General features: G+C 53.0%; 1 protein-coding gene across 1 annotated transcript; it reads left to right on the top strand.

Annotated features, from left to right (window-relative positions):
• Positions 1–313: 313 nt before the first annotated feature.
• On the top strand, positions 314–11,443 carry ZBTB34 (zinc finger and BTB domain containing 34). Its single transcript, XM_078619067.1, has 4 exons — positions 314–705; positions 4,932–5,078; positions 6,081–6,289; positions 7,613–11,443. Exons 2-4 carry the CDS (start codon positions 4,932–4,934, stop codon positions 9,105–9,107), a joined length of 1,851 nt encoding a protein of 616 aa, XP_078475193.1. The 5' UTR covers positions 314–705; the 3' UTR covers positions 9,108–11,443.
• The last annotated feature ends 209 nt before the right edge of the window (positions 11,444–11,652 follow it).

The following is an 11,652-nucleotide window of genomic DNA, read 5'->3' as shown; positions in this document are numbered from 1 at the left end:
TGAAATACAAATAAACGCAATATTTTTGTTTTCTTTGTAAAATTGTGAAATAATATAATCCAAACACCCCTGTGGTTGACAATGGTTTCTCCCTCCTTGGGTTGTCGCTACAGGAATCGCGGATAATTTTTTTTATTTAAATTGTAATTAACCTTTAAAATATGCTTTAAATATACAATACGTAGCCGTGTTCAAATAACCGCGTCAATTATTTGTTTTATGTAAATATTTTACAGGTCAGTCCAATGATGCCAAATTAACATCAGTAATAATGAATCGCGTCACCGCCATCTGCTTTGATCCACATTGCTCACCGTAGCTGTTCGGAATGTACCACTCACACACCGGGGTAACAACACAAATTCTGTGCATTGGCTTCTACTTTAAAACATTAAAAACAAACCAAGACGCAGCATTACAAAATCACGGCAATTTATCAATAACAATTAACGAACTTACATTTAAATCAACGTAATATGGTTACATTTAATTTGTAAAATTGTGAAATAACTCCATACAAACACCCCCGTGGTTGACAATGGTTTCTCCCTCCGCGGGTTGTCGCTCCAGCAGTAAGCTAGAGAAATTACGTTTCATTAAATTGTCATTAAACTTTAGAACATGCTGTAAATACACAACACTCTGCCGTGTTCAAACAACCGCGTACGGTAACAGGAAGAGGACGTGGAGCACAGGGGCTTAAAGGTGAGCTTAGACACTTCGCGAAAGCCAGGGCCCTATTGCTACTGTACCCAATCAGTGTCAACAACGCGAGCTGCAGTCGTGTTCGATCCACCGCTGGATGTTAAAGAGATGGGGGCCTTCACTCCCCAAGCTGACACGAGACGCGTCCTTCTCGCCACGGCACGCGAGCTGAGTCCATCGCTACAACTTCTCCTGTGGCGGTGATGGTGGTTGTGGTGGTGGCAGTGTTAGGGTGCGATTTGACGCACCTTGGGTACCTCTGCTCCTAAACATCTCCTCTTAAACATCTCCTCCTAAACATCTCCTCTTAAACATCTCCTCCTAAACATCTCCTCTTAAACATCTCCTCCTGCTGTTGCCGAGTCTCAAACCACATCGGCTGTCCTCTTCCCAAGCGCCCTTCTCACTCTGTCGGCAGTCGGCGCGATGTCGCTTAAGCCACCGCGCGTTCTCTCATCTCGGAGATGTTGACTACCTCGCCTGGTGCACAGGAGGTCGTGGGTTCGATCGCGACTCAACACTGCCCATAGACTCAACACTGCCCATAGACTCAACACTGCCCATAGACTCAACACTGCCCATAGACTCAACACTGCCCATAGACTCAACACTGCCCATAGACTCAACACTGCCCATAGACTCAACACTGTCCATAGACTCAACACTGCCCATAGACTCAACACTGCCCATAGACTCAACACTGCCCATAGACTCAACACTGCCCATAGACTCAACACTACCCATAGACTCAACACTGCCCATAGACTCAACACTGCCCATAGACTCAACACTGCCCATAGACTCAACACTGCCCATAGACTCAACACTGCCCATAGACTCAACTCTACCCATAGACTCAACACTGCCCATAGACTCAACACTGCCCATAGACTCAACACTGCCCATAGACCCAACACTGCCCATAGACTCAACTCTACCCATAGACTCAACACTGCCCATAGACTCAACACTGCCCATAGACTCAACACTGCCAATAGACTCAACACTGCCCATAGACTCAACACTGCCCATAGACTCAACACTGCCCATAGACTCAACACTACCCATAGACAAACACTGCCCATAGACAAACACTGACCATAGACTCAACACTGTCCATAGACAAACACTGACCATAGACAAACACTGACCATAGACTTAACACTACCCATAGACTCAACACTACCCATAGACTCAACACTACCCATAGACTCAACACTACCCATAGACTCAACACTACCCATAGACTCAACAACACCCATAGACTCAACACTACCCATAGACTCAACAACACCCATAGACTCAACACTGCCCATAGACTCAACTCTACCCATAGACTCAACACTGCCCATAGACTCAACACTGCCCATAGACTCAACACTGCCCATAGACCCAACACTGCCCATAGACTCAACTCTACCCATAGACTCAACACTGCCCATAGACTCAACACTGCCCATAGACTCAACACTGCCAATAGACTCAACACTGCCCATAGACTCAACACTGCCCATAGACTCAACACTGCCCATAGACTCAACACTACCCATAGACAAACACTGCCCATAGACAAACACTGACCATAGACTCAACACTGTCCATAGACAAACACTGACCATAGACAAACACTGACCATAGACTTAACACTACCCATAGACTCAACACTACCCATAGACTCAACACTACCCATAGACTCAACACTACCCATAGACTCAACACTACCCATAGACTCAACAACACCCATAGACTCAACACTACCCATAGACTCAACAACACCCATAGACTCAACACCGCCCATAGACTCAGCACTGCCCATAGACTCAACACTACCCATAGACTCAACACTGCCCAAAGACTCAACACTGCCCATAGACTCAACACTACCCATAGACTCAACAACACCCATAGACTCAACACTACCCATAGACTCAACACTACCCATAGACTCAACACTACCCATAGACTCAACAACACCCATAGACTCAACACTACCCATAGACTCAACACTGCCCATAGACTCAACACTGCCCACAGACTCAACATTGCCCACAGACTCAACACCGCCCATAGACTCAACACTGCCCATATACTCAGCACTGCCCATAGACTCAACACTACCCATAGACTCAACACTGCCCAAAGACTCAACAAAGCCCATAGACTCAACACTACCCATAGACTCAACAACACCCATAGACTCAACACTACCCATAGACTCAACACTGCCCATAGACTCAACACTGCCCATAGACTCAACACTGCCCATAGACTCAACACTGCCCATAGACTCAACACTGCCCATAGACTCAACACTGCCCATAGACTCAACACTGCCCATAGACTCAACACTGCCCATAGACTCAACACTGCCCATAGACTCAACACTGCCCATAGACTCAACACTGCCCATAGACTCAACACTGCCCATAGACTCAACACTGCCCATAGACTCAACACTGCCCATAGACTCAACACTGCCCATAGACTCAACACTGCCCATAGACTCAACACTGCCCATAGACTCAACACTGCCCATAGACTCAACACTGCCCATAGACTCAACACTGCCCATAGACTCAACACTGCCCATAGACTCAACACTGCCCATAGACTCAACACTGCCCATAGACTCAACACTGCCCATAGACTCAACACTGCCCATAGACTCAACACTACCCATAGACTCAACACTGCCCATAGACTCAACACTGCCCATAGACTCAACACTGCCCATAGACTCAACACTGCCCATAGACTCAACACTGCCCATAGACTCAACTCTACCCATAGACTCAACACTGCCCATAGACTCAACACTGCCCATAGACTCAACACTGCCCATAGACCCAACACTGCCCATAGACTCAACTCTACCCATAGACTCAACACTGCCCATAGACTCAACACTGCCCATAGACTCAACACTGCCCATAGACTCAACACTGCCCATAGACTCAACACTGCCCATAGACTCAACACTGCCCATAGACTCAACACTACCCATAGACAAACACTGCCCATAGACAAACACTGACCATAGACTCAACACTGTCCATAGACAAACACTGACCATAGACAAACACTGACCATAGACTTAACACTACCCATAGACTCAACACTACCCATAGACTCAACACTACCCATAGACTCAACACTACCCATAGACTCAACACTACCCATAGACTCAACAACACCCATAGACTCAACACTACCCATAGACTCAACAACACCCATAGACTCAACACTACCCATAGACTCAACACTGCCCATAGACTCAACACTGCCCACAGACTCAACATTGCCCACAGACTCAACACCGCCCATAGACTCAACACCGCCCATAGACTCAGCACTGCCCATAGACTCAACACTACCCATAGACTCAACACTGCCCAAAGACTCAACACTGCCCATAGACTCAACACTACCCATAGACTCAACAACACCCATAGACTCAACACTACCCATAGACTCAACACTACCCATAGACTCAACACTACCCATAGACTCAACAACACCCATAGACTCAACACTACCCATAGACTCAACACTGCCCATAGACTCAACACTGCCCACAGACTCAACATTGCCCACAGACTCAACACCGCCCATAGACTCAACACTGCCCATATACTCAGCACTGCCCATAGACTCAACACTACCCATAGACTCAACACTGCCCAAAGACTCAACACTGCCCATAGACTCAACACTACCCATAGACTCAACAACACCCATAGACTCAACACTACCCATAGACTCAACACTGCCCATAGACTCAACACTGCCCACAGACTTAACATTGCCCACAGACTCAACACTACCCATAGACTCAACACTGCACCATAGACTCAACACTGCACCATAGACTCAACACTGCCCATAGACTCAACACTGCCCATAGACTCAACACTGCCCGTAGACTCAACACTGCCCACAGACTCAACACTGCCCATAGACTCAACACAACCCATAGACTCAACACTGCCCATAGACTCAACACTGCCCATAGACTCAACACTGCCCATAGACTCAACACTGCCCATAGACTCAACACAACCCATAGACTCAACACTGCCCACAGACTCAACACCGCCCACAGACTCAACGCCGCACCTCCGATTAGCACTGTTGGCTACGTACGACTGCGAAAGAAGTTCAACGTACCTACATTACAGGACATGCACAAACGGTACTGCGTTGTTCATCGTGCCCGTGCGTTGCAGATGACGACGGATGTGAGCGAGGCCATCCCCTTCATGGCCGCGTGCCATGGCCCCACCATCCTGGCGGAGCTCAATCGCCTGCGCCTCGACGGGCAGCTTTGCGACATCACGCTGCACGTGGCTGGCCATGCGTTTGGCGCACACAAGGTGAGCCGGACTCTTCACCGTAACCCCTCGTGCCTCTCTTGCCACGTGGTGCTTCTGAGACAACGTCACCGCCTACACTACTCTAGCAAAGCTGTCCCTGTGCCTAATCCTAAACCTCACACTAAGGCAAAACCTTGCTCTAACCCTAAACCTCACACTAAGGCAAAACCTCACTCTACCCTAAACCTCACACTAACCCTAAACCTCACTCTAACCCTAAACCTCACACTAAGCCAAAACCTCACACTAATCCTAAACCTCACTCTACCCTACACCTCACTCTACCCCTACACCTCACTCTACCACTACACCTCACTCTACCCCTACACGTCACTCTACCCTAAACTCACTCTACCCCCAAACTGGTTTGGGCTGTACGCCGTATGGACCTGAAAACTAAAGTTCCCCGTACAAGAATACAGGATACACAGTACGGCTTGACACGTACGCATCTGACTGTGGCTAACCCCAACCTTAACCATATCCCCGGCTCTCACACACACCCCCAACTCTTATCCCCTACCTCCTAACCCTACCCCTGACTTGAACCTCGATCCCCTCAATCCCCTAACGCCCTATCCCCTCCACCCCCCCCAATGTTCAAGCCTGCGTACTTTACTACGCGTTCTTCGTACTCATTGACATGTACATTTTTTCTCTAACCCCTCCCTCTCTCTGCCTCCGCCCCCCTCTGTCTATTTAAGGCCACCCCACAGAGACGATCTCCCTCTCTGTACCTGTGTTACTCTCTCTCTATGTATCTTGGTGATATCTGTCTGCTTATATGTCCGTCTATAGTTCTCTGCTTAGAATTTCTGTTGCTATTTCATTTATACCTGATGACGATTGCTTGCGTTGCAATCGAAACGTCGTATGCTATTATTTAATTTATTATTTTATCTTTATACGTCACTTTTACCGAAAGAACCAAACAATAATTCATGCAGTCACGAAAGCTCCAAAATTAAGATTCCCCCCACAACTCTCCACCCCCACCCACAGGCCGTGCTTGCCGCGAGCTGCCCCTATTTCCGCGACCACGCCGGGCTGCAGGGCCTGAGCGCGCTTCACGTGGGCGTCGTGCGAAGCCCGCGTGTGTTCGCCCAGCTGCTGGCGTTCTGCTACACGGGCAGGCTGGTGCTGACACGCAGGGAGATCCTCGCCTTCCTCACCGCCGCCAGCTTCCTCCAGCTGCAGCCCGTCATCGACCGGTGAGATGGGGGGCGGGCGGGCGGGAGTGAGTAGGGCAGGTGGGCGGGTGAGAGAGAAATGGGAGTGAGATTAAAGGAGAGAAACGGCGATTGGGAGGGATGGATGAGAGGGAGGGCGGGCGAGAGAGGAGATGGAGGAATGAGAGAGAGAGAGAGAGAGTGGGGGCACCGCAGTCGCGAGGAGATGTTAACTCCCTCGCCTGGTGTACAGGAGGTTGTGGGTTCAATCCCGACCCTGACGCCTGCTGTTTATTTGGAGTTCTCGCATCATCATCATCACGGTGGCTAGGAGATGTTAACTACCTCGCCTGGTGTATAGGAGGTCGTGGGTTCAATCCCGATCCTGACGCCTGCTGTTTATTTGGAGTTCTCGCATCATCATCATCATCACGGTGGCTAGGAGATGTTAACTCCCTCGTCTGGTGTACAGGAGGTCGTGGGTTCAATCCTGACCCTGACGCCTGTTGCTGCATATTTGGAGTTTGCGTGTCTCTCTCATCATCATCACGGTGGCTAGGAGATGTTAACTACCTTGCCTGGTGCACAGGAGGTCGTGGGTTCGATCCTGACCCTGACGCCTGCTGCTGTATATTTGAAATTTGCATGCTTACTCTCTCTCTCTCTCCCCGTGGTCGCGTTGATTTTTCGACGAAGTCCTCCATTTTTTCCCTCCACGTGTTAGAATCAACATCGCGCGTTCAGAGTATTTGGTTGCAATACATTTTCACGCGATGAGCCTCTTTGTTGAGCTATCGTTTATGGCCAGGCCCCTGAAACACAGCGAGTTGGCACAGTAGGGGGCGCAGGTGGTGCATGTGCCAGTGATCGGTCAACCCATGGCACCTGCTGGGTCTGTCCAGTGACCTCCTGCCAGCAGCCAGAGCCTTCGACACTTCAAGTGGCCTTAAAGTGCACCTAGCCTGGCACAGGTGCCCTGGTGACGTCATCGCCACTTAGTGGCGAATGGCGGTTGTTGTGTAAGTGTATTGTCTGGGTATGTGCCTGCGTGTACGTATGGGGGGGCGGTAGTGCCGTGGTTAGCGCGCTGTGCTACTCCAATTTTCTGAACCGGTCCTGGGCCTCCCCTAGGTCGACTCGGCCTCGAATGAGTAGCTCTTGCGGTCTGTAAACGTCGCCACTAGGGAGACAGGAGGCCGTGCGTGGTTTCTGGCCACCCACCCCCTCGTGTGCCGTGCCGGCCTTCACAGGCGCTGCTACTCGCTAACAGCACTTGCCCCAACAGTTCTGTTAAGGCAATACTGGGGGCGGCATCTTTGTCTTTACCTTTGTTTGCGTGCGCGCGTGCGCGTGTCGTCACCCCAGCTGCGTGCAACTGCTTGCCGGGATGCTCAGCCCCACGTCCCACCTCACCGACTCCTCCCACGACTCTCCGGGCCTCCTCGAGCCCTCGCCTCCTCCCCCGCCTCCCCCACCTCCGCGGTCATCGTCGTCGTCGTGCGATCGGCCTCTCCTCCCCTCCACGCCGCCGGCCCATGTCCCCGGCTCGCACGGCCCGCCTCTCGCACGCGAGGACGAGTTGCCGGCGGTGGCCGGTGGCGGCGGCGGTGGCGGTGGCGGTGGTGGTGGTGGCGGTGGAGGCGGCGCAAGCTGCGGAGGGAGCGAGGCTTCCAGCTGGACCGAGCTGGGCTGGCCAGACGGGTTCGTGCAGGGCTCATCGCCGGAGGACGTCACTTTCCCTCCGGCGGTTTCGCGCCATCAGCATCACCAGCAGCAGCAGCAGCAGCAACGCCATCGGTACCATCAGCACCAGCAGCAGCAGCAGCAGCTGGTGCTGTTGCCAAGCCGGCGCCCCAGGAAGTCGGCCACGAGCGTCCGTCTCCAAATCAAGACGGAGCCGCCGGACGAGCAGATGCGTCGCGACGACCTCGACGACGACGACGATGTCAACGACGTCGACGATGACGACGAGGAGGAGGGGGGGAACTACAACAACAGTGCGGCGGAGGAGGAGGAGGAGAACGAGGTGGTGATGGCGGAGTGGGTGGGTGACGGCGGCGGCGACGACCGCGACGAGAAGCCGGCGGCGCGCAGACGGCGCAAGCCGCGGGTCATCCAGCACGCCGACCTCGCCGCCCGCCGGGGCCTCTTGGTGCCGCGGGCGTTCTCGCTCGCGCCGGCGTCGCTGGCACCCGCCAACGCCGCCGCCAACGCCGGCGTCATCCGCGCACGCAGCACCTCCCCGCAGCAGCACCCGGCGTCGGCCGATCTCTCGCCGCATTCGGACGGAGCCCTCCCGTCGGCCGCGGCCTACGCCGACTACTTGCAGAGCGCGGCCGGTGGTAGCGGCGGCGGCGGCGACGACTGCGGCGCCGCATCGGTCACCGGCGCGACGTCATCATCAGCGGCTGCGGCGGCGCCGACGCCGACGTCCGGCCAGGAGCGGTGGATGCGCTACAACCCGCGTCTGACGTGCCTCTACTGCGGCAAGTCGTTCAACCAGAAGGGCAGCCTGGACCGCCACATGCGGCTGCACATGGGCATCACGCCGTTCGCGTGCCGGCACTGCGGCAAGCGCTACACGCGCAAGGACCAGCTGGAGTACCACATCCGCACGCACACGGGCAACAAGCCCTTCCCGTGCGCGCTCTGCGGCAAGTGCTTCCCCTTCCAGGCGACGCTCAACCAGCACGTGCGGAAGAACCACGGGCGCGGCGAGGGTGGCAGGGCTCTGCGCGGCGGCGACGACGGCGGGAGGGCCGATGGCGGCGGCGGCGGTGGGGAGGAGGTGGAGGAGATGGAGGAGGCGCGGGCGGAAGTTGCGCCGGAGAACGATGTGGATCGGAGCGCGAACTCGTGACGGGCTTTGAAAGCGCGTCGGTGCGTCCCCCGGGTCGTCACCGGCCACGTTATTGGGCGTCGTCGCTTCCGCGTGCCGGGAGCTTTCTCACCCCTCCCCACCCACCCCTCCCCCCCACCGCAAGCCGGATTTGCGGAGCTCCGGGCGACGCGCCGTGCCGCGTTGCCGCGACGTCCGACGTTTCGCTACGCGTCCTGGCAGCTTAAATCAGGAACGGGGTGGGGGGCGGGGTGAGGATGCTACTGCCGGCGTGGGTTTTCGCGGCCGTGCAGCCCGGCTCTGCGACGTATTGTTGGGAGGTTGTGCCGCCGCGTTATTGGTTTTCCCTCCGCGCATTGTGTTGGGAAGCTGTGCGGCAAAGCAACGCCACTTATCTTCTTGGTTCTTTCGGTAAAGTCACGTAGAAGGGAAGTAATAAAATAATAAAAATAAAACACAATAATTTTTTTTATAATTTTTATTATTTTATTACTTCCCTTCTACGTGACTTTACCGAAAGAACCAAGAAGATTAATCCCTGCAGTCACGAAAGCTTTAAATCGAAATTCAACGCCACTTAATTTTTTTTTTACTTTTTTATTTATCCGTGCGTGGTGGCGAAACGTCGGACTCCATGCCAAACTGACACGCGCTCTGAGCGCCCCCGCGGGAACAACCGCGATAACGTGCGGAGTGTGGGAACGTACGGAGATCGGAGCGTATGGAGCGGGGAACCGTACGGAGTGTGAAACGTGCTCGCTTATTTTTTTATTGTACGAATGCTAGAAACCCGCACATCCTATTGGACGTGACCGTCCCTCCCTCCCAGCCAGCCAGCCAGCCAGCAAAACTTTTGATCCTATACGGAGCCTTGTCTCTCTCCACCTTTCTCTTGCCTTCTCATCGAGATGTCTCGCTTTGTCTGTTCCTGTCTTTCTGTTCCTAATCGCGATGGTGTGGGGCATGGGGTGACGTCACCATCGCTCAGACGTCCGCGCGATGACGTCATCATTGCGCAGACGTTCACGATGTGACGTCATCCACATCACCGAGGCGTTCAGCAGCGTCACCCGTGACAACAACAACATGCCTTCCAATCACTCCAGACCAGGTGCCAGCATCATGACCAACTCGGGCATTGAAGTCACCCAACAAGATGACTCTATTCCGAGGGTCCACTTTAGCCGGCACCTGTGACAGGAGGTCATAGAAGGCATCTGACTCATCGGCCTTGCCTGCATCCCTCCACGGATGTTCGGGCATAAGTAACCACGACCACCACTCCTCGCCTCCGGTTGATGGGAAGGCGAGCCCAAAAGTAACCTGGAGCTTACAGCTTCCCACACCTCACCGCCACGCTCCCACGCCCCCTTTATTCCCTGTTGTTTGGCAGTCTCCTGCCCCGAGTAGAGGATTGTCCACCCCTCGTGGTGGCAGAAGCCAGAGCCGGTCTACCGGACCTCCTGTTTACCACAGAGATCCAGGCGGTACCGGTCCAGCTCCCGACAGAGGAGTGGCAGCCTCTCCCCTCACCCCCTCCATCCCGGCCGATACGCTATCATACTCGCAGTATTAGAAAGAAAAAAAGTTTTGCTGGCTGGAGGGAGGGAGGGAGGGAGGGAGGGACCGACAAGGCCAAATTGACGTACGGGCAACTGAAAATAAACTATTGCACACGTGTACAAAATGTATAAAACGACAAAAATGTGTCTATTATCTGCTTCTCTGTAAGTCGTATGTTTTCTTTAACGATCGTTACTCCGATATTCCAAGCAATATGTATTTTTTTCATCGCCGCGTATTATTATTATTAATTTGAGCTCGTAGCTTGTGCACTATGAACTCTTAAGAGCTACAGGGCGGTGGGACGGAGGGGGAGGGAAGCAAAGCCAGTCCGTGTCTCCCAACTGAAATTCTCAGAGGACGTCCAACCGATGAGATGGAGCGATGAGTCGGTCGCTAATTCTTTTTTTCAACCGGGAGATCGAGCAAAGCGAGTAGACCGTGTCAAAGTGGTGGCGGTGACCTGCTGCGTGTTGTGTACGCATGCAAGTTGAACTTCTTTCGCACCATACGTAGCCAACCGTGATAATCGGAGGTGCGGTGTTGCGTCTATGGGCAGCGTCGAGTCTATGGGCAGTCAGTATGTCTGTTGAACTTCTTCTGCACCGTACACACTCATCCAGCAGTGGATTGACCACGGCTGATGACGACGACGATGATGGCCGTGACGATGAAGTTCAGATTCATCTTCTTGGTTCTTTCGGTAAAGTCACGTAGAAGGGAAATAATAAAATAATAGAAATAAAACATAATAAAATAATTCTCACGACGTTTCGGCCACAACGCAAGCAGCCGTCCTCAGGTGAAGAACAGGTCTGTCGAGAAGACAGCGTCATTCAGACACTGTGTCATTCAGACACTGTCTTTCCGACAGACCTGTTCTTCACCTGAGGACGGCTGCTTGCGTTGTGGCCGAAACGTCGTGAGAATTATTTTTATTAGGTTTTATTTTTATTATTTTATTATTTCCCTTCTACGTGACTTTACCGAAAGAACCAAGAAG

This window comes from Lampetra planeri, chromosome 61 (assembly GCF_965212315.1).
Source record: "Lampetra planeri chromosome 61, kcLamPlan1.2.h2, whole genome shotgun sequence".
NCBI lineage: Eukaryota > Metazoa > Chordata > Hyperoartia > Petromyzontiformes > Petromyzontidae > Lampetra > Lampetra planeri.
This window is presented reverse-complemented; position numbering and strand designations above follow the sequence as displayed.

Coding starts and splice junctions, on each gene's coding strand:
- ZBTB34 (XM_078619067.1), top strand. CDS start 4,932: ATGACGACGGATGTGAGCGAGGCCATCCCCTTCATGGCCGCGTGCCAT. Junction 5,079..6,080: donor ATGCGTTTGGCGCACACAAG/GTGAGCCGGACT, acceptor CCCCACCCACAG/GCCGTGCTTGCCGCGAGCTG. Junction 6,290..7,612: donor CTGCAGCCCGTCATCGACCG/GTGAGATGGGGG, acceptor TCGTCACCCCAG/CTGCGTGCAACTGCTTGCCG.